The sequence below is a fragment of the Tasmannia lanceolata genome, unplaced genomic scaffold, assembly GCF_043159265.1.
Source record: "Tasmannia lanceolata isolate RefF3 unplaced genomic scaffold, GAP_Taslan_0.1 ptg000011l, whole genome shotgun sequence".
In the NCBI taxonomy this organism is placed as follows: Eukaryota; Viridiplantae; Streptophyta; class Magnoliopsida; order Canellales; family Winteraceae; genus Tasmannia; species Tasmannia lanceolata.
The window spans coordinates 25818548-25843084 of record NW_027518688.1 but is presented as its reverse complement, the minus strand read 5'-3'; the positions used below and the strand labels follow the sequence as shown (position 1 = coordinate 25843084).

The 24537-nt window shown below is 40.3% G+C and overlaps 1 protein-coding gene across 2 annotated transcripts; it reads right to left on the bottom strand.

The window, feature by feature from the left end:
• Nucleotides 1–1908: 1908 nt before the first annotated feature.
• On the bottom strand, nt 1909–19286 carry LOC143886798 (aldo-keto reductase family 4 member C10-like). 2 transcript variants are annotated; one of them, XM_077390917.1, is made up of 4 exons: nt 19129–19286; nt 17757–18335; nt 7235–7483; nt 1909–2448 (listed from the first exon to the last, which is right to left on the bottom strand). In XM_077390917.1, the coding sequence occupies exons 2-4, from the start codon at nt 18321–18323 to the stop codon at nt 2188–2190; spliced, it is 1077 nt and encodes a 358-aa protein (XP_077247032.1). In that variant the 5' UTR covers nt 18324–18335; nt 19129–19286; the 3' UTR covers nt 1909–2187. The 2 variants fall into 2 exon arrangements, with proteins under 2 accessions (XP_077247032.1, XP_077247033.1); XM_077390918.1 differs by lacking the exon at nt 19129–19286 and adding an exon at nt 18835–19025.
• Nucleotides 19287–24537: the final 5251 nt, after the last annotated feature.

The following is a 24537-nucleotide window of genomic DNA, read 5'->3' as shown; positions in this document are numbered from 1 at the left end:
TCTTCCTTGGTATGGGATTAGGGGGAACCTAGCCTAGTATGGGTCATGTTTATAGGGCTTCCATCAACGTTCGGGCTTTTTGCTAATTTGTTAGTTACCTAGTACTCTAGCACCCTAATTTGTGATTGGCATACGAACTGTTGCTTCTTTGTTTTATCATGATCTATTTAACGCTCACAAATTGAAGGCTAAGAATCGTCCAATGAGTGTGATTTTTTTATCCATGCCCATCCATAGCATAGCAAGGCGTAAACAGATTAAATGATTTGGATCAGTAATCTAGTAGGCCCTGCTTGACCTTCAACCCCTCATGTAAAACCATGGTTTTAAATTCCAGTATCGGATTAAATTTCGGTCTTGGCTGAAACCAAAATTTCGGCCGAAATCTGGTAATAATAATAAATCATTATTTATTTGTTTACCAAATTTTGACCGAAATTAAGGAATATTTCTATATTAAAAAAAACCAATTTCTCTAAATTTTGGCCAAAATGTCCGAAATTGTCTGAAATTTGGTAAAACCCGATATTTCGGATTATCCAAATTTCGGTTTCGGTCTCAACCGAAATCCCAAATTTGATTTGGGCTGAAACTTAAGATAAGAAACATATGTGCGTGCATCATATAAAAACCCTTGAAATAGACATGCAGAAAACAAAAGGCAACGGTGTGACAATCTCCAAAACATAGAGGGTTAGGATTAGGGGTGCAGCTTGGGTCAGGTAATACCCGACCCGAAAATAGCATGGGTCGGGTTTAGAAATCATGGGTTTTGGGTAGGGTTGGGTTTTAGTTTAAAAACCCAGATCATTCGTGGGTAGGGTTGGGTTTTAGTTTAAAAACCCGGCTCAATCGTGGGTAGGGCCGGGTTTAAAGAAAAAAAACCCGAAAACCGACCCGACTTATGTAGGTGCACTATGACATTTTTAATTGAGAAAAGTCTTCCTGAAGCATATCTGAGCTAGAGCTCAAAAACAAATGTGGCCCCACATTTTTTGGGTGATCCAAAGCATTCATTTGGAAGGCCCTTCCATACATTGGGTGTGTACCAAAAATCAGATCGATAGGATCAACCTAACCCTGCCATTTGTGGAGGGAAAAAATGGGCAGAAACATGGACACACAATGTCCATTTTCCCCTCCACCTTTGATTAGGTTAGGATGATCCTATCGATCTGATTTTTTGTACACACCCTATCCATGGATGAGCCTTCCAAATGAATGCTCTGGATGCCCCAAAAAATGTGGGGCCACATGTGTTTTTGAACTAGAGCTCAGAACACTTTCCTCTTTTTAATTATCTCTTGAATAACACAGCAAATTATTTTTCAATATATTGATATAATTCTTTTCATTAAGGTGATCCTTCTTAAGTTTATACACTTGATTACATATATTTAGAGATTTTTGGTGTGAAGATTTGTTTTTTTCCTACAACGCGTCAACGTGAAAAAACCCGACCCAACGCAACCGGGGAATTATCATGGTTAGGGCCGGGTTTGGGAATCGTGGGTTTTCCGGAGAAAAACCCAACCCGACCCGAGATATTTCTCAGGTAGGGTAGGGTTCTTCAAAACCCGACCCACCCGACCCAAGTTGCACCCCTAGTTAGGATTGTCCATGCAGGAGATTTTCGATATAGAGCCCATCTATTGTAGGACCCAGTAAAAGCAACGGTCTGGATCGCCAAACTGGAAGGGCCAACCGTAAATGTTCCATACTTCACTGTAACACCTCTAATTCAAATCAACAAGTATGAAATTCAAGCAGTCTTGATTGCATCCAAGGCTTCCCTTCCTCCATAGAACTCTTATTCCATGAGGCCGAGGCCCATAGCTATGTCAGAGACATAAAAGAGAGGAATCTCAACAAAATTCATTGGCCTGTAAAGTGTGTAAATATCTAAAATGCAAGAAATATAATCATATACATGCGAAGTAGCCATTGGAACTTCAAATCCTATCCATTCATGTACATAGATGACAATTTTTCCATTTTTTTTATATCGGTAAGAAGTTTGAATCCCCCGCCAGCACACTAAACACGAGGATGCATCAGCACTTAGGCTAAAGATTCAACTTCATGCACGCATAATCAATAAAAAAGAGAAAAATAAAATAAAAACATACAAGTATTAATAAATTGTGTACTTGTCATAGTATATTTCAAGAAAAATATGATTAACCATCATGAATTTAATTCAATGTCGTCGTCCATCTCACGCACGGCTTGAAGAGGACCACTTCCAGACATGAAACCACTTTCAGAGTGAATTATTCCGGGCCCATTCCCAAAGAGACATACCTGTGGTTCGATCCTGTTCAAACGATTCCATTCATCATCTGAGAGCGACCAACTAAAAATGTCTATGTTTCTCGTGATCCGCTCAGGCTTTAGGCTGCAGGGTAGAACACTGGTTCCTCGTTGTAGTCCCCACCGAAGAATAACCTACCAAGAAAATCAGTGGTTCTCCTTTCACTCCATAAAGGCAATAAAACAAAAACCAGAGACCATTTATACTAGATTTACTAAATCTTTTATGTATTTATATTAAGTTGTAGCATAATCTACTATATAACATTGTAATATTTTATGGATGTGTTAGATATTGGGTTCAACAGTTATATATAAAACATAAATGATAAATGAGACTAGAGAACCATAAGCAAAGATATCAGTGTATATATGTGAGCACACGTGTGTGGGAACAATAAATTGGAATTGTATTCATTAAAGAGTATTCCTGGTCAATTTGCCTTTCATACTAAAAGTTCTCAGTATATAGAAGAACCATGGGGAAATTAAATACCTGAGTTAGGATCCACATGCCAGATCATTTCAAGGTAGTCAAGAAATGACAGTAGATGCTCCGAAATAGATGATAAACCACTTTTAAATGCTTAAAATTACAATCTGAAGATGGATCAGATTTCCCCTGAGATTTTTAAGGAGTTCCATTAAGAAGAATTCATAGCTCTAGTCATGACTAAGATCAGAAAGATAACATGGGGAGTTAATGAGATGTAGTAATCTGACCGGCAAGTACCAATCCTACATTAGTCAAGCACACTACATTAAAACAAGCTGAGAAATGTTTCTACTTAGTGGAATTTTGTATGAGAAATTTAGGTACAAAAGAGAATCAAATTTAAAGAACCAAGAACTTCTCTTACTTTGCACAATCATTACTCTTTGCCATCTGCAAAAGATAAAGGCATTTCCATCATGTCTTATGTAACAGGTAAGAGGATTCAGATAGTAATGATACCAAAGGAGCGAAAGCAGAATTGATTTTTTTTTTTTTTTTAATGGTAGATAGTATTAATAATAGCGAAAGGAGACTGAGATGGTCATTACAGATAATACAAGATTGAAAAAGAAAACAAAAGAAATATCAAGGGGGGAGATAATCAAAACACTCCAAACTTTCTCTGGATACCCCATCTTTAGCTAACTTATCCGCTACCCCATTAGCACTTCGCTTGACATGATAAGCAACAATTTGATATCCTCCAATATTATCCTGAATTTCATCAAAAAGAGCCGCAAATCTCCAAGGAAATGAATGAGTTCCATTGAAGCACCTAATTACATTCTTTAAGTCTCCTTCTATCTCCACCTTTTCCAATTCAACATTGCTTAGAAGTTTAATTCCATGGTGTATGGCCAGCACTTCCACCTCATTTGCATCCGAGATACCTATTGGGCCCGAATATGCCCAAATGACATTTCCTTGGTCATCTCTTAATACTCCCCCTATTCCGGATGGACCCAGATTTTCCATACTTGAGCCATCAAAGTTAAGTTTCAATAGTCCTTGGGCGGGTGGCTCCCACACTTGATCCACTTTGGGCTCTTCCCTAGCTCCATTGCAAATTACTCTCCAACCATACCATAGATCATATGCAGACACAAATGCAAAGCTAGGGAGGGTTCTCACCCAAGATATTGTGATTGCAATCGTCTTATTAAATAGGAATAGAGGTCTCTTTGATACTCCTTTGAAAACCCGTGCGTTTCTCTCTTTCCATAGAACCCATAAAGTTGAAAGAAATGCTACATTCCATAGGATCTTTCCTTTTCCCTTCCATGGAGTCAATTCCCAATTTTCTAGCAATTCCGCTAGTTTAGCTGGGAAGACCCACGCTACACTAAAGCATGATAACAATCTACTCCACATCTCTCTTGCTACCTTGCAATGTAACAGTAAATGATCCACCGTTTCCCCCGCTTGTAAGCATAGAGCACAATGATCGATGACTAGCATCTTTCGCTTCCTCAAAAAGTCGATTGCCTGTATCCTTTCTAAAATTGCCGCCAATGCAAATCCACAAACCCTTGGGGGAGCTTAGATGCTCCAAATCTTGGCTACATTAGAGGATACAGAGCATGGGACTAAATGGTGGTAGAAGGATTTTACCGAGAAATCTCTCCCCCCCCCCCCCCCCCCCCCCCCCCCCCGAGTTCCAAATCCAAATTCTTTTATCTTCCCCATAGCGTTTAATGTAGCATTTTTCCAAAGTTGCCAGCAATCTATCCACTGACTCAAGCTCTCTGTCAAAGAAATTCCTTCTAAACATTGGAGTCCAGGTGACCCCATTCTCCCTGCGAATAAAGCAGTCCATGACCAACACATCTCTCACTGCTGCAACCGCATACAAATCTGGGAACAACTCTAGCAAAGCTTGAGTCTCACACCATTTATCACACCAGAATCTGATATGATCCCCTGCATATACTCTAAATCTTATTCCTTCCGCAAATTTAGCCTTAAAATTCATCACATCTCGCCATAATGTGGGTCCCGATTTTCTGAATCTGTCCTCTAATTCCCATCCACTTGTCGCTGTACCAAACTTGCTTTCAATCACTTTGGCCCACAACTGGGACCCCTCCTCCCCAAATCTCCATAGCCATCTGCCTAAAAGTGCTTGGTTTGTTTCCTTTATCCTTCGAATACCTAAGCCTCCCGCCTTTTTAGGTCTGCAGACATTCTTCCACTTTAGCAATGGGATACCTTTATTCTCATCAGCCCCTCCCCATAAGAATTTCCTCTGGATTTTTTCCAATCTGTTTGCAATGCTCATAGGACATTTGATCATTGATAACTGATAGATAGGAATATTGGCTAGCACTGCTTTAATTAGAGTTAATCTGCCCCCTCTAGATACAAGATTTCTTTTCCAAGTGTCGAGCATTCTTTCTACCCTCGCAATAAGAGGTTCCCAGCATTCCTTTTTTGGCCTACCCGCTCCGAGAGGTAACCCCAAGTAAGTAGAAGGAAAACTATCCACCAAGCATCCCAAGATCCCTGCCAAACCTGTAATTGATTGAGTCCATATTAATGCCGAATACCTTAGACTTATGAAAATTTGATCTTTGACCTGTGATTACTTCATAGCATCTCAAAAAGGCTTTGAGGTTCACAACCTTTAGAATTTCAAGTGAGCTGAATAGTAGAGTGTCATCGGCGAACTGTAAATGAGAGATTTCTGGACCCAATTTCAAAACAATAGACATGGAAAAACTACCAATCCAAGAATCCACCAGTTCCATCCTAACTGCATCCCAGGCTACAATGATCCCTCCTGACACACCCACCGCATCTCTTGATAGAAAGTCCCATGTTCCCGGGACACCCAGACCCTTAATGGCAGCTCTACTAACTGAAGACCATTTGGATTCTTGAATGCAGAGGATATCGGGCTTGTACTTCCTAAACAGTTCCTTGACTTGGGCTTCCTTATCTAGGGCACCCAACCCATTACAATTCCAAGACAGGATCTTCATGAGGAACGGGTGTAACTCTTACCTTTGCCCTTGGAGGAGCATATACCACCTCCGCTAATTTCTTTTCCTTTCAAAACACTCTGCGATGAGCCTTCATAATTGATATCAGATTTTAGTCTTGCTAACTCCCTCATCATTTTCATGCACAATCATCTCCATAGTTGCCTGATTCCCAGACGTTATCAATTCTGTACCACCCCTTGTATCCTCACCCATAACATTGCTATACTTTTCCCCTGAAGAACTGCCATGAACCTGACCTTCTTGGACTTGGCTAGACGAAGAATTTGGATTTGGAATCTCGGGGGGAAGAAGACTCGGCTGAGGTTTTTCACTTAGAGACCATGGATCTGTATCCTGTAAAGCAGCAAAAGAAGGAAACAAACCAAGTAGCGAAGCATCATTAGAGATAGGAGTACCTGCAATTTGACCAGATAACGCCACAATCGATACTCCTCCATGATCTGGAATAAATGCAGCAGCATGGTTCTGATCCTCGCTGCCTAGACTTAGATTCACTATCTCATTTGACTCAACGAGAGAGACGCTCTTCATTTTAGACCCGACGATGTCTTGGCCTACGGGCTCCTCCATGTTCGAGTTCTCTGCTGCCGCCGAAATCTCCAATCTCTCTAACCCAGAAACTTCAACCAGAGAGTAAGGGCCATCGATCTGGATGCTAGTTAAATCCTGCAAAGACGTCACTTCATCCTGGAAGGTGAGAGATTTTGCCAGACTTGAATACTTCCAGTTGCTCAGAGACGAGAGATGAGTGCAGGACGATGACCCTAAAATATTTATTCTTCTCTTATGCGGTGTCTTCTCCTTGGGGACGCCACCCAGAGCGTGGGCCATGCATGGAGATGAGTGCTCCGTGAGATGATCCGGCGAAAACATTATAAGAGGACTAACAATCCTCTCTGATGGGCCTCTAACAAGCGAAAGCAGAATTGATAAAAACACTGCCATCAAGCTCCCATGTAAATTTACCATTTTCTCTGTGTGTATCCATATTTGCTGTTTGATCAATATGTAGAATATGTTTTCATCAAATTTATTCCAAGGAAGTTTTTGGGTATGTCTTGAGGACTGATTTCAAGAGGTCACCTGTCGAAGTCATGTTTTACTCTCTCATCGCTGAAACTAATATCCAGAGTTATTCCTTTTTGCACTTTCTAAAGTCTTCACAAAATATTGATTTATTTTATTAGCAAGACCAATTTCTTTGATGGTGTTGGATCAATTTTTATTTATTGAAATGCTTTGTGGGTTGCACTAATCTTGGATTTTGTGTTTTGTTAGTTGTTTCTTCTTTAAATAGGAAGTGATAACATATAATTTGATCAAACATACCCTATGATCCTAACCCACTGCTTAAGAGAAATTTTGAAGCAGATGAAAGTAAACTAGTATACCCTTTTTTCTGAAATGTAAACTAGTATACCTGTTCGGGTGTCTTCTTGTGGCGATCAGCAATATTTGAAACAACGGAGAGTTTCAGCATTGGTCCATGTACCGATCTTGACCGTCCAAATGATATCCTAGGAGTTCCAGGTTCATCTTCTGATCCACTATCAGAGAGACCAGGATTGGAAGGTGGTACACCCAATGGTGTATGAGCAGACATGTGAATACCTTTCAATTGACAAAACTTTACAAGCTCATCTTGCCTCCAAAAAGGGTGCAACTCTACCTGAATGAAAATAATCAATGTTCAGCCAACTAGCTCCAATGTAAAGTACAAACTTCTGAGCTTCAATTGAAATATCACAAAAAAACATAGTTCATTAACATATGAGATGAGAAAGACTATATTCAAATTACCATCTCGGAACTTTTTAATGAAATTAACTGCCATTAAAAAAGAAGAAGACTATATTCAGATTCAGAATATCATGTATCCAAGGTGTAAGTAACAAGCCTAAGAACACTTTTTTTAACCATGGAAAAAAGACTGAACAGATATGAACAGAAATACAGATTACCCCACGAAGAGCGCCTCTCTCCACACACACCCTTGGGCATATATCCGCGATTTCGGAATAAGGGTGCTGACACCATCACCCCTCCGAAAGATCCTTGAAAGATGAAGGAATAATGCATTTAAATCCAAAGAGCGAGAAAACATAACTCCAAGCCAATCTAGCAATGGAACAATAGGGAAAAATATGGTGGAAAGTCCCATAAACCTTCAATGTGTTGATTTTTTAAGGGTCCACCGTATAACAAAAACCTTGGACCTTTGGTCGGACTAGAGATCTCCATATTTTCATCCAACTCAAAGAAGGTTGGGCCTCCCTAACCAAACAATGGAAGAAAGAATTGGCTGAGAAAAAAACCTTTGGAATTCAGGGCCCAAATCCTTCTATCTAATATGGTAGTGGACACAAAAACCTCTTCAAGGATTCCAAGAAGGGAGACATGATCATCAATCTGTTTCTCCTTGAAGTTATGACTAAAATCCAAACCCCACACCCCAAACTCTCAAAACAATACATAATGCGGACCCCCTTAATTCTCAACAACCTATAAAGACTCAGAAAGACATGGCACAAAGGAACGCTACTCAATCGCACATCTTCCCAAAGCCTAATCCCATCATTCTTCTCCAACTTAAACTCAATGGAAGGCTTAAATGACTCTTTAACACCACAAACCGGTCGCCATGTCCCAAGTAAGTCTCTCCCATCAAACCCACCCCTCCGATTTCCCTATTTTTATTAGATCTCCTAAGGGCATTATTTTTCTCTCCAAATTCATTTTCATAACGGAGTAAAATTTCTATTTTTGGATATTTTAAATACAAGAGAGAGAAAGAGTGAGTTGAGGATAGCTCCCCCTCACTTTTGTATTTATATAAAGAGAGAAGAGTACAATGACCACTATGCCCTTAGGCATCAACACACATACACATACTTCTAACACTCCCCCTCAAGCTGAAATATATATATTATGCATTCCTAGCTTGTTACAAATATCACTTAATTTAGCTTTGCTCAAGGGTTTGGTGAAGGTATTAGCCAGATGATCTATTGACCAAGTGAAAGTAGTGCATATCTCGCCCTGTTGGATCCTGTGACGTATGAAATGGCAGTCCACCTCTATGTGTTTGGTACGCTCATGAAACATTGGGTTGTTAGCAATGTGGATAGCAGCTTTATTGTCACAATACAACTCAGCTAGGGAAGATGATGAGAATCCAATCTCAGATAGAAGGGAGTGCAACCAAATAAGCTCACTACCAGTATGTGACATAGCTCTGTATTTTGCTCAGCACTCAACTTGGATACAACATTTTGTTTCTTGCTTCGCCAGGACACTAAATTAACTCCAACAAAGGTGCAATATCCAGTAGTGAATCGTCTATCATCCGGTGACCCTGCCCAGTCAGCATCACAAAAACCTTCTAACTTCATATGGTCATGTCTTTTGAAAAGCAATCATCTCCCTAGAGCGCTTTTCAAATATCTAAGGATCTGAATTACGGCTGCCCAGTGGGAGGTACGAGGAGTGCTCATGAACTGGCTGACAACCCCCACGGCAAATGAAATATTCGGGCGAGTAACTGTGAGGTATATGAGCTTCCCAACTAGCCGTCTATACCTGCCTGGGTCTTCTAACAAGTCACCCTCTTCTGGAAGCAGCTTAGTATTGGGGTCCATGGGAATAGCAGTTGGTTTCATACCCAAGGATCCCGTCTCACCTAGTAAATCTAAAACATACTTCCGCTGTGAGAGAGAGAGAGGCTACTACCAGAGTAAGCTACCCCAATCCCCAAAAAATATCTAAGGAGACCAAGGTCTTTTGTGGAGAACTCTTTTTGCAGAAATACCCTCAACTTTTGTATGCAACATGTGTCACTCCCTGTAATGATAATATCATCAACGTAGACTATGAGAAGGACATGGCCAACACTCGACTGATGACTAAACACTGAGTGGTCAACTCCACATTGCTTCATGCCATATCTCATGAGGGCATCACTGAACTTCCCAAACCAGGCTCGAGGAGATTGTTTGAGACCATACAATGATTTGCGAAGCTGGCATACTGAGGAGGACATCTCGCCCTGAGCAACATACCCAGGAGGTTGCTCCATATACACCTCCTCAGCCAAGTTGCCATGGAGGGAGGCATTTTTGACATCCAACTGATATAAAGGCCATCCATGGTTGACGGCAAGAGAGATAAGCGCACACACAGGGAATTTTAGCAACGGGAGAGAATGTCTCGGTGTAGTCAACTCCATAAGTCTTAGTGTACCCTTTGGCAACCAAGCGCGCCTTAAGGCGCTCAACTGTCCCATCTGAAAAATATTTGATGACATAGACCCATCAATAGCCAACAGGCTGTGCATCACAAGGAGGTGAAACGACATCCCAGGTATGATTGGCCTGAAGGGCGACCATCGCATAATCCATAGCAGCACTCCAACCAAGGTGAGCAAGAGCTTCCTGCACAGACCTAGGCAGGGAAGTAGAAGACAAAGAGGAGATAAAAGTGCGAAAAGTTGGAGTGAGATGATCATAAGAGATAAAGCGAGAAATAGGATGGTCAGCAGAACGGGAACGAGTCTGTGAAGCAATAGGGAAGTTGCTAGCCACATCGGGAGAGGGATGAGAGGGAAGAGAGGTGGAGAGGGAGGAGAGGCGAAGGCTAGGCGAGGCAAACGTGGTCCTTAGGGCATCGTAACCCTAGGGCTGATGCCATGTTAGAAAAGAGGAGATGAGAATGAGAGAAAGAAAGAGTGAGTTGAGGATAGCTCCCCTCACTTATGTATTTATATAAAGAGAGAAGAGCACAATGATCACTATGCCCTTAGGCACAGGGACCCCTATCGGTTTATTTATACTAGAAAGATGAAATGTCAGCATACAGACTCTAACCCTATCCCAAGAATAGGGGTACAAACCATAAGACAACAGCAACAAGACCTTTCCTTAGAAGCAGAATCTAAGGAAAGGGAAATACAAACCTCAACTCAACTCAACTAAGCCTTTGTCCCAAACTAGTTGGGGTCGGTTAATGAATCCTTTAGAAAATTTTCATGAAGAAGGTGAAAGGATCTACCCAGCTCAAATTGACTAAGTCTAATCCTAACACTAGTTGGGTTCGTCTACATGGATCATTTTCTTCCATTCTCTCTTATCCAAGGTCATGTTCTCTGTTATGTTCCTAGCCCTCAAGTCTTTCCTCACTGTTTCTACCCAAGTTGTTTTCGGTCTACCCCTACCTCTTTTTACTCCATCAACTTGTCACGAGTCACTTCTTCTCACTGGAGCATCCAAAGGCCTACGTTGGATATGCTCAAACCATCTTAAGCGGTGCTCTCTCATCTTCTCCTCAATTGGTGTCAACCCCACCATTTTACGGATGTCTTCATTTTTAATTCAATATAACCTTGTGTGGCCGCACATCCATCTAAGAATTCGCATCTCCGCTACACTCATCTTATGCATATGCTGCTTCTTGGTGGCCCGACATTTTGAGAAAGGGAAGAAGACCCTTAGTGAACAACGCATCACAGTAGATGAAAATGAAGAAATGGAAGAAGACCCTAAATCAAAAGTGGAAGAAAGAGATATCGAAAATTCAAAGTCTCGAAACCAAGATAGAACCTCACCACAAAAGAAGCCCCACGAAAATGAAGAGTGGCAGGAGGTAAGTAGAAAGAACCATCAGAATTTGCGGAAGAGCCAAAGACCCAGGAATTACAGTAAGAGAATGATAGACGCTCTTCGTTATTAGGAGTTTTCAAGATTCTTTATATTTCCCTTTCCTTAGAGCCCCCCGACTAATGGGGCCCCTATTAGCCACCCTTCTCAAGTATGGTAAGTCAGTCGCGCCTTACGTGAGAGGGCCTCTCTCACGCCATAAACGCCCTATTAGTAAGGGTAAGTGTTGCACCCTTACAATAACTTACGTGAGAAGGGCGTGAGAAGGGGGGCCCTAACCTAATAGAGGTAGGCCCCTCTCACACGACTAACCTAATAAGGGCATTTATGGCGCTAGCTTCAAGGGAGATCCCATCCAACTCGAGGAGATCTCTTTTCTTTTGCCCTCTCATTTGCAAATAGCGTAGGATTCAATCCAGCTAGAAGTTTCGGTTGTTGCTTTTGGAAGCCCAATAATAGGAATAGGGCATCCCCCAAAGTCAAAGACCTCTCCAAAGTCATTTTAGGATTCTGTTTGTCCCGTGCCACTTCCCTAGAACAAGTCATCTCAACTACGGAATAGCATCATCTCCTGCTCCTAAATTTCCTAGTGGTCTAGCAGCAACCGATTTAGCCTCACATGCCGGAGACCATATCTCCTAAGGAAAAGGAAATATAAAGAATCTCGAAAACTCCTAATAACTAAGAACGTCTATCATCCTCTGACTATACTTCCTAGGTCTTTGGCTCTTCCGCAAATTCTTATGGTTCTTTCTACTTACCTCCTACCACTCTTCATTTTCGTGGGGCTTCTTTTGTGGTGACTTCTATCTTGGTTTGGAGACTTTGAATTTTCGAGATCTCTTTCTTCCACTTTTGATTTAGGGTCTTCTTCCATTTCTTCATTTTCATCTATTGTGATGCCTTGTTCATTAAGAGTGACCCCCTCATCAGCTATGTATGGACCATTCGACTCCCTTTTACCTTGGCCGCGCTCCGCGTTAGTCCTACAAAGTCAATAAAAACTCATTTGACTCTCCCAAATTATGACCGCATCAACCAAGTACTCAGCCGCGTCAACCAAGTACTTGACCGCATAGTGCCGAATCTACTAGGATTTTCTTCGATCGCATTCCGAGCCACATCCGCATTTTTAAACACTGGTTGCGACCTTACCATTACCACTTTTCTCATGTGAGAACAAAACAGAATTGAAATCTCTCCCGTGCACCACGGGAGATCACACTTTCTTTTCATTACAGCACCTCCTCGCTGACAACCACCTCTTTATCACATACTATAATAATAAAACCAAAAGTGCCCTTTGTTGGGATCATATCTTACTCAAAACTCTAGCTATCCCATATTGATGGATCATTCCATTTGTTACCCTTTCCAATTTCGATTTCTATATAAGCAAAAAGCTGATTTTCCTAACTACAATGAGATGATCTCCTTTATGGATCTCATTTTGACATTTGAGTAAATCACCCTCATGTTCCATGATAGCAGCTTCATTGTTTACCTGCCTTTTCCCCCACCCTTTTCCTTTTGTTCCTTTCTCCTAATTGTTGTTCCTATTTTGATTGAAAGAATTTAGACTTCAGGGTTGCCATGGAATATTCTTGTGACTCATTTCTTCTTTCGTTATAGGTTGTAATCTCGATTGCACTCTCAAACGACTCATCTGTTGTAGATTCAATACCAGGTGATGATACCTTAGGAATTATATATATATATATATAACCCCTTCAAGGTTTAAAAAAAAAAAATGAAAAAAACCCTAGAATAGCATTATACGAGCAGCTGAAATCAAAACCCCTTCACAAAATATCTCATCTTATTTTTCTCCTCTTTCTGTCCGTCGGAGAGGAGAAAAATCAAAAAAACCCCTTGAATCAAAAACCCCTTTCTCGGAAAAATAAAAAAAAACAAAAAAAATAAAATTGAAACACATACCTGTGCGTCGGAGAAGGAGGTGGCGCCCGTCGGGAAGGAGGTGGCGCCTGGAGAAGGAAGACCAACGACGGAGAGAGAGAGAGAGAGAGAGAGACGTCTGCCGTATTTGGTTCAAAAACCCCTTGAATCAAAACCCTTTTCTCGCAGAAACAGAAAAAAACGAAAAAAAAAAAATTTGAAAACACATACCTGTGCATCGGAGAAGGAGGTGGCGCCCGTCGGGAAGGAGGTGGCGCCCGGAGAAGGAAGAACAACGACGGAGCTTGAGAGAGATCTGAGACGTCTGAGAGGGAGAGACTCACGTTTTCTCGCTGGAGAAACGAGAGAAGAAAACAGAGGCTTCGAATATTTTGGTTCGTTTTTTTTCTCACTTCTGTTTCGTTTTTTGTGGGCCCATTCCAGCGTCCAATGGAAACGCTCAGATCTACTCAAGCATTCCAAACCAAATAGCGCTCAAGCGTCTAATCCTTTTCCTCTCTCTCTCTCTCTCTCTCTCTCTCTCTCTCTCTCTCTCTCTCTATATATATATATATATATATATATATATATATAGAGAGAGAGAGAGAGAGGAATATGTTCGTGCACTTGAGCTCTAACATCAAATGGTGCGCTTGAGTGCACCAATCACATGGGTCCCACAATTTCTGTGAGGATCCAAACCATTCATTTGCAAGGCCCTATCATAGATAGGGTGTGTACCAAAAATCAGCTCCATTGAATCATCCTAACCCCTCCAAAAGTGGAGGGCAAAAATGGGCAGATTTGTGGTCTGTCCATTTTGACCTCCACAAATGGATGGGTTAGGTTGATCCTATGGAGCTGATTTTTTGTACACACCCTATCTATGTAAGGCCCTTTCTAGTGAATGCTTTGGATCATCCTAACAATGTGGGCCTCATTGGTTTGAGAGCTCAAGCGCACCATAAGGATCCAACGCTCAAGCTCACAATCCTTTTCCTCATGTATATATATGTAGAGAGAGAGAGAGAGAGAATGGTTAGGCATTATAGTTTTTACCCACGTCTTTTTCTCTTCTTCCAGACATACCCTCCCATCTACCTTCTTCATCCATTTGTATTGATCTTAAGGGCTTAACATGTGGATTTGCTCTTACTATTACTTCTTGGATTCCAAGGTTTTCACCTTCTCTTGTTGTGTTACAATTTTCTTCCATCCTAACTCCTTCACCTCTACTATCGTCAATATTATCTCTGGATTCATTGCCGCAATCCGAGGAATTCATTGCCACAATCATTTTTGTCTAAAATTGATTCGGATCCTTCCCCCTAGGGATGTACTTCTACGTATCTTCTTCGAACTCCCTTCTGCATTACTTTCAGTTTTCCCACACTCTCCTTGTTTCATTTTTATTCAAACAGAAATTGAATGAAACGGTCGCCTGAGGCAATATTACATTAGTATATAGGTCGGCCCTTTATTATCTTCCACGCAATCCCAAGTTTTGTTGGTCTGATTATGGCCATTAATGGAGTCATTTGTTTGGATCTCTTCTCCATTCATCATCTCTCTTTTGGCTTCCACAAGCCCATCCCTCTTTCTTGCTCAGGCTAGGGTGCCTCACAAAAAAGCCCCTCATTAGAAAAGTAAATTCAAAATGACAACTTATGCCACCTCACCAGCCTTGGAATTACCTCTTTGTACCACTATCTTCCTAATTTTATCCCTTGGATATTCCCTAACTCCAACAATCTCATGTGAGGGACCTAATATGCCCTCTTGATCACTCATAATATACTCATACTATGAAGGCTGCCAACCATACCCCTATCTTGGTTCTCCTCTCGCCTGTTGTCCTGAGGATGGGTGTTTGTTGTTGTCAACTGTTCCAAATTGAATCGTGCCCTTCCATTGGGTTGCCACTGGGGCCCATTTTGAGCACCATTGCCTATATGGCATCGATTATTGGCTACCCATACTTTTCCTTGTGGTCTCCACTATTTGTTTGTAAGCCCCAATATCTCGCACCAAACAGTATTGACCACATTTATGGTCAACATGTGGGTTCCTATTCCGTCTGCAACCTTTGTCCCCAAACCAGCAGCTTTCTGGTCATGGCATACCCGTCAAAACTTCGGTTGAAAACCTCCTCCCATTTGGCGTCCAAGATAATTATCTATCTCCTCCCACACGACGATCAAATATGGACAACCTCCTACCTAGAGTTCAATCAAATGAGATGTCCAAAAAGTTTCCCTGGTCTCCACCCTAACTCTGACATACTCCACAGTTTCTAATTTCTTCGCTTTGGAGCCGATCCCCAAAACCAATCCAAGACATTCCCCCATAACCCTAATTATCTCACTTCTCAAGTTTTAAGTGCGATGCCGTATAGACGAACCAAGAAGGGCTTGAAATTCACCCTTTGGCTAGCATTCCATCCAAAGAAAGATGAGAACATTGACACAACCAAGTCTCTAACCTCCCTTGATGTTTGGTTGACCTCAAATGAGAACATTCCATCCAAGTAGCCCAGTCTCCATCACCAACCTTTCCTTTGATGGCCTCTAGGTTCTTGAGTCCTCCCATCTATCATTGTTCCCATTTCTTATTTTTGGTAAGGGGTTTATGATTTGCCTTTTATTAGGTTGAATAGTTTGTTATCATTTTCTGGTTGTCCCCTTGCCATGAGACATAATTTGCAAGCTCTCCTCTAGCTAAAGTTAATGTATCTACATCGTCTACATTTCTAATCCCCTATATCTAAGCAGGGATTATACCACTAATAGTTCTCATTGTTGTGTCAATATTCCTTCTTCCTCTATTTCTTCTTTGAACCATATGCCACCCTCCACTCCATACATTGAAATTCAGATGTCAGTCCCAAAAAAATGTCAATAATGACTTTTGCTGGAGTTTCACCCATGCCTCATTCTAAATTAGGGGAAACTCATATTCTGGGGAGCAAAAGAGATAGAGATATCTAATTCTATTGTGTTGTCAAGCTTAAGAACACTTAAAATGACATACGAGAAAAAAGAAATCACTGCAATGAAATAAGATAACCATGTTCTCCACAAATAGAGATCAAGAATGCACCATCCTAATGCAGATGCTGGCTGTTTGTAACTAAATAAATTGAATGAACAGTATCTCCTGAAATATGTAATGAACTTCAAACATACCAGCAGATAATCATGATAAATTGGGAAAGCATCATATAGCACTCCCTTAAAAATCCCATGACCCCGAAATTCATTGGGTCCTAAACTTGCTCATTTTCTAATTATTTCATCTCCTCCCCCTCCACCCCTTCCCCCCCCCTCCCCCCCTCTTCCCTCATACGACACTTGCTCCCTAGATAAGTATGTAGTTAATCTATTTCTTAGGCTAATGATGCAGGACCAGAAGCTTATGGCTATGAGTGCTCTTATAGGTTTAAACCTAAGAACTAAGACCCTATGATGACTCCTACACATATTTCCTGTGAGATGATTGAAGACTGTAATTCAACATCCAGCATCTAAGGAGCACATAAAAATGCTACCGTAATTAGGTGTTTAGACTAGAGTTGGCAATTCTGGAAGTGGAGGAAAGTCTGCTTGATGAAATAGAAATGTGTTCACTCTGTTAGAAGCGTTGTTTCCTAATTCCATGTTTAGACTAACCCTTTGTTTAGGGGGAGCCATCTAAGGCACTATGCAACCCTACAGATCTTTAGCAGGACGGTTGTTATGTCGGACTAAGAAAAGAACAAAACGGTAGGGTCTTGAGAGATAGAATAAGAGAAATTGATGATATGACACAAGTGGTAGCACAATACTGGAGATTCCTGGTTCCGTAAACTAGCTAGAGCAATTTACTGTGAGTGGTGATTTTGTCTTAAACAAGTGAGAGATACGTGCATCTTACATAGTATCTTCTTCAAGTGAGGGCCCAAACTCTTGTAGATTGGATGGGGAAGGGCAAATAGACACTAGAAAAAAAAAAACATAGGATGCTTAATTAAATATATAGACTATCAACACCTCTTAAAATTTTAACACTGTTATAGGGCTCATGAAGAAAGGCACCATTACCTGTGATGCAAAATCATGGATTTCGTCATCAAGGTTGTCTAGTATCAAGCATACATAAGATACTAGATCATGGCAAAAGAGCTTTATATGCTCATAATTAGTTCTCAGTAGAAAATCAAGGCCCATTATAGCTAATTCTCAACGATTATGAAGACTGTTTACAACAATTTACTTGGCATGCAAGCTATTAGGAAGAACAGCTGCTATGAGTAGACAGTAGAATTCTAACTTTATTATTTTTCCAATTCCTAACAAGTAATAATGTAAAATATACCAAAACAATGCATCAAGAAACGAAAAACTGTATTCATGTAACCTGATTGACTGCCGGGACGATCTTTGCAAAGTGGAGCAATTCTTCGATCTGCTGAACGCAAAAATTGCTAACGCCAATGGCACGAACAAGACCCATTTCCACGAGACTTTCCATGGCCTTCCATGTAGGTTTTAATCGAAGTGAGAACTGCCTATACTCACTCCCTGACTTCCAAGGACGATCAGTAGCATCCTCAAAAGCTGAACTCTCGGGCCAATGCACCAAAAACAGATCCAAATACGATACCCCAAGGTTCTGAAGAGAAACTCTCACAGAATTCTCAATCCTCTTATGGGAAATTGTAGTACAGTATAATTTTGAAGTCAAAAACACTTCTTCCCTCTTAAGACCACCATCGAAAGCTTCGGTCAACGCTTGCCCAACTTCGATCTCATTGCCATAAAGATGAGCGCAGTCTATGTGGCGATACCCAACCTTCAATGCTGTTTTTACAGCCTCAACACAAAGGTCTCCTCCACTTTGCCATGTTCCAAGCCCAACAGCGGGAATTCTCGCTCCCGTATTCAACACAAAGTAGTTTCCCAAAGCCCCTCCTTTTCCTCTCATTCTCTCAATCTCCTTAAGAAAAAAAACCCAGCAAATTCACAATCTCAGTTGAGGAAAGAAGCCCAAACAAACTCAAGGGAAAGCCCAAGTACCAAAAAAAAAAAACTTATTGGAAAGGAGAAAAGCCAATTCAAAAATAAACACAACAGACCCAAAAAAAACCCAACAATCCAACAATCTCAGTCGTGAAGAAGAAAACCCCCCACAAAGCCCAATTACCCAAAAAACATATTGGAAAGGAGAAAAGCCAATTCAAAATTAAACACAACAGACCCAAAAAACCCAACAATCTCAGTTGTGAAGGAGAAAACCGTAGTAATCTGACAATCTCTACAATGAAAGAGAAAAACCCAAGTCAATCAAAACCCCAACAATCCAATAACCTCATAAACTCATCAATCCCACCACAAAAAAACCCTTTCTTCACTCCAAACTATTATTCCCTTTCCTTCTGAACAAAACCCAACAATCTAAGCAAGAAAACCCAACTCAAAACACAAAAAGTCCACACCTTTATTTCCCAGAAATGCCCACACCATTGTCCACTTTTTATCACTTTCTTAAAAACAAATTCTAAGAGCCGTATTCAACAACAGCACCCCAATGTAGAAAATAATGTGTAGATCAAGACAAGATACTATATTAAAATTCAGAAATATTAAAAAAATGAGGTAATAAAAGTCAGAAAATCGACAGAACTTTCAAGCCTTCACCTAACTAAGGAGACCCAAATTCACCAACCACCAAACTATATAAAACAACATTCATTGTTTGGAGAAAATTCATGGGGTTTTAAAGGACTAACATGAGTTTCAGATCTCTTTACTTCTGCCTTTTTTTTTTCTTCTTCTTGTTTTGAATAGTCGATTCTGATGAGAGACGAGGAAGTTTCTCCAACTGTAAAGCGAAGAACGTTCGCCTCTTGCTGACGAGAGTCCTCTCTCTCTCTCGTGAGAAACGAAACACAAGGGAAGAAATAAAAATTACAACTGTAAAATGCCCCCATTTCAATATCAAATTACGTAACTAATACTCTTCACATGAATTTACGTAAATGCCCCCGTAGGGGTGCAACTCAGGTTGGGTTCGGGTCGAGTTTTCCCAACCCGGGTTGAGTTTGGGTCGGGTTCAAGTTGAGGGTTTGGCAACCCAACCCGAGTGAAACCCGACATTTCTTATGACTTTTTTTTTTTTTCGTAAGCTTAAAAACTCAAGTTGGGTAGGGTTAAACTCAGGTGGGGTTTTGGTTGGAAAAAAAGGTTCCCAGGTCAGGTCAGGTTGGCCTCAACCAGACCCGAGTTGCAACATCGATCTCCTGAATGCTTGTATCCTGGAAAATGTAGCATCGTCCCCATTTCCAACGATAGATTCTCCCTCTTCTTCTCCATCTCCGCAGCATCGAGAAAATGCAGCTTTGACGCTGCTAGGAAAACACAACATCGTCGTGGAAAATACAAACTAACATGGGTCGCAATCCGTACTAACATAGGACAATCCAAATAAAATTTATTTTCCGACAAAAATTCCTACTTCCAAACTTTGAGCTGGAAAATGTACCTTCTAGTATTTGATAAACTCATTTTTCATAGATTTTTAACTCCGAATTCAATTTTATTTTATTTTTCAAGGAAAACCGCAAACCTTTTATACCTTGGATTGTTTTTCATGGAATATTCTCTCCATATAAATTATTATTTTTCATAATTTTCTTCTCCCCACTTATTTAGTAGTCCAACTAGGACAGTACTCCTTTTTAATATTTTCGGAGAATAAGGCTAGCCCTCTTTGGATGCTAGTAAAATTGTAGAGCATAATTGGGCAACCCACATGGTTTTGATCTCATCCCAAACAGACATCCCATGCAGAAGATAGTGGACTACAAAAATCAACAGTTTTAACTAGTTTGGCAGAATCCTAAACTGGGTTTGGTAGATTAAAGGCCTAGGATTACTCGATCGAGGGGATTACTCCCCTCGATCGAGAGGTTCTCGATAGCATTTGGCCAAACTTACGATTTTTTGTCAGTATTTAAAAATCCGAATGCTAGTCAAAACATGGCCAAAGAATATCCTAGTCAACTTGACCCGGTTAGGTAATAACTAAAGAGAGTCAAATGATTAAGGATCGGTAGGGGGCGAAACACAGACTCATACACAAATGTGGCCAAGGTAAAAGAGAGTCAACTCAGAGAGCCCATGATGATGCAAGGGATGATGGTTTCTGATCAGATCAACGGATCTGATCACGTAGCGATTCCACCACCAACTAACAAGAAATGGGCCCAATAAGCTTCTCTTTATTGACTCTCCTTTTTAGCAATTTTCTTCTACAAAACTCATACTCTCAAGAAAGCCTGTTGTTGGTTCAAAATAAGTTCTTCAAAACCAAGGGCAAATTCAAAAGACATTCAAGTCTTCTAATTCATTTGGCTTTAGCTAGATAATCTTTCATGGTGTTAACCAAAAATACCCTCCACTCAAACAATTCCAAGGAGAATATTCTTGAACTTATATCATGCTTTTTTTGTTTTTTAACTAAATTAAGCTTCAATGGTTTCATCAAGAAACTGAAAAGCTGATGAATCATATGTTGTTTTCCTCCTTGGAGATAATACATAAAAATTATTTTGATGGTAAGATGTTGACGATGATGATAAGGCCAATGGGTAGTTAGGGAGTCACATTTGAAGATAAGGCTTTTTGTACGTCAGAGGGGTTTGGATCATTCTTTGGATCATCTAAACCGTCCATTTGTTATGCTTTGCCTTGCGTCTCCTATGCCCAAAACATCACGCCAATCATGCAACCCTAAAGTCCTTAACATTAAATTTGTAATTTTCTTCTGTTTTTGAGGAAAGGTTGCGTAGTTCTCTGTTTTTATAGGTTGCCCCCACGTAGGTGCACCTATTAAAAAACAATGCGGTGGGCCCACTTTGTTCCAAGATCCAAAGCAATCATCTGTTGGGCCCTACCGTAAATAGGACAAAAGCATCTCCATGGTATACTCTTAACCCTCCGATTTATAGATGTGTTTCTACATGGTGCCAACCCTTCGACACCATGCAACATCCAAACCGTTCATCTAATAGGCCTCCACCCCCCACGGCCCCACCCAAAAAAAAATCCCAATCATCCAATTGTAGAATCTAATAATAATTGCTTCTGGCCGGGCATTGAATGGTATGGATCAATCAAAGGTGGGATCCACTATCCAGTAGTGGGCTTACCACATTGTACTACAATTAGGTCACGTTTGGTGGGACCATATTATCGGATGATCCAAACGATTAATTTATTGGGCCCCGAGTTAAATAGGCTGTGCCCCAAAATTCATATCCATAGGATGTTCCTAACTCTCGGTTCTATATTGATTTAAGAACCTCTACCGACGGTTAGGATCATCCTATTGAGATGATTTTCGAGGCAAGAACCATTTAAGTCGGTTCCCAACAAATGAATGGTTTGGACCATTCAATATAGCAGGTAGACCCCATATATAAACTCTAGATTTTTTTGGCTATTGGTGTTGAAGACAGACCAGCCAACCCTTGGCATCCTTTTGAAAGAGAGTTTTTATATGGTGAAAGGATGTTCCTATATAGGTTGTGAGAGCTTTTATAGAAGGACCCCCTCGTGTTTCGATTTTTATTTAGGTTGTGTCCCATCTTATGGACGGTTTAGGTCATCTTATGGTGTGGGCGGTACAGTACTTTAAAAAAAATAATGGACAATAAAGCCTTTCGTCAATAAAAACTCGAAGAGGGGCGAAACTTGAAATAGAGATATTTTTGTCTTTTTTTTTTTTTTGATGGGTAAGCTGGGGTTAGGCAGACCCCGACCAGATATATTGATGAGAAAAAAGATATATTTTTTCGTCTTTTACCATGGCCTGTAGCTGATCTTGTCGTTTTGCTTCTCTTCTCTCATATACAAAATTAATAAAAAATGTACACACATTTCGATATCCTTTTTGTATTTTATTTTAAGAGAATTTATATGATGCCCGACCGTCAAAATAGCTAGGTGACCAGATCAAAAATCAAGGGTTAGGTGGCAAACTCTTATTTTAAGGGCTAGGTGTAAATTACCCAGTCGGCCATCATATAAAAACTCTTATTTTAAAATATAAGATCACATTTCCTTATCCTTTTTTGTATTTTTTTTATTTTACAATATAAAATCATAAAACGGGGGAAATTGGGTGCAAATGTGCAATCCCATGAGAATATTTCATGAATATGCCATCACGGGACAATACTGAGAAGTTTCGTCTGTGAAAAGTACATCTATCTCGTGTCATAAATCATCATGTATTCAACATATTCATGTAAAATCTATTGAAAGGTCATACCGATATGTAACAAATGAAAGCCCCAGATAATAATTCAAAAAAGAGGGGCTTTTTAGACAACAAAAAACTATCATAACAGTAAGTTTGGAAAATTAAGAATTGTTACTTGAGACAACAAAGACGAAACTTGCATATTCAAACAAGCATATGAAGAAACAAAGGGTTGTAAAATCATCGTGAAGATTAAGAATGAAATTTAGCAATGTTATAGGAAGATAAATACTAAACTAGAGAACTCTCTGTTTTTTTTCGAATGGTAAAGAATCATATTAAATGGAAAAGATCGAAACACAGGGAGACCCCCGACGATCGATAAGATCGATGCAATACACACGACCACTCCAAGAAAACGCATCAATGGGGAAGGAAATTGAAGACTTCCAAAGCCAATCTCGAGCAACCATCCCTTGCTAGGCTATCAGCCTTCGAGTTTGCCGATCTCCTTACATGATGATATGAAATATCAAAGCTTTCAATCTAGTCGGATATTTCACCAATCCGTTGGGCAAACTGCTACGGATGAGGTGCTCTACCCTCCAACCACTTTATCACATTTAAAGAGTTGCCCTCCACTATTACTGTCACGCCCCGAACCCAGAATTTTAGGTATGGCGCACGTGACAGCCGCCGCACGCCCATAGAGTCACCCCCACAAGCATGCAAGGCTCCTTTACAATCAACTATTCTCAACATTCAGAGCGACTAATAATTGCGGAAATTTTAGTCTCAATTAAAGCTCAAATGAAATACATATATAGGTCCATAAGTCTAAATCCACAATAAAACAACAAAAGTTTCTAAACTGGAAATAATGAAAGAAAGCAGGAAATATCTTAGGTTCCAATCCAAGTGCCTGAACTCAGCAAGTCTACTGCCGCTCCTCGGTATCTGAAAAATTGTTAAACCACATAATGAACTAACAGCCCAGCCGGTTTTTCAAATCCAAGCCAGCTAATAGGAAAACGAAAACAATGCTTGTGCGGAAAAGAAATAACATGGCATAAAATTTAGCCAATGCAGAAATTGATAAGAATCAAGAAAATCATTTCTACATAAGCTATATAAGAAAAATACATGTTTTTACAAAAACGGTTCCAACCACTCGGTTATGCAGTTTTCCACTTTGAAAATAATGACAAAGAATATATATTTTCAAACACTTGGTTTTGCATTTTTCCACTTGGAAATCAAATAATAAACAGTCTTCTCTGTGGCCAATTTCCAACTTTGTTGGCAAGTAGCGTAACCCAAGGCGAACACTCGTTCGCAGGACTCACAGGTCCAAAAGCGCGCAATGTCACAATATCAATAGCCAGAGGACTTCCTACTGGCCGCCCGAGATCAACCTTACGGGCAAATAAATCGACCGGTCTACGTGATCACGTCCAGTGTACTCACCCGCTGGCAGGTTGGGCACTAGATCCCCACCAGAGATCAACCTTACTGGCGGAATCCGTTCCATACCAAGACTGTATACAAATATAAAGAAAAGCAATTTAATGTTTTCAATACCGTGCCATAAATTTTGAAGACGTTTCAAACCATTGGAGGCTCCCCCGTTCCAAACCATTGAAACCATATCATATATAGAATGCTTTTCAATAGTGTTTCATGAATTTGAGTTTCCAAAAACATGTTAGTCACAAAACTCTTTTTTGTATAAATAAGGAAGCATGTTAAGACTAAAAACATTTCATGGATAATGACAATTCAACCATTTAATATGACATGCTAAAAGATATCAGGGAGAAACCTTTTCAAAACAAGGTCCATAAAATGAACTGTAATAAAAGCTTGCAACAAATTAAATATATGCAAATATACGTAATACACTGACATAGGGTAGGATCACCTACCTTAAGCG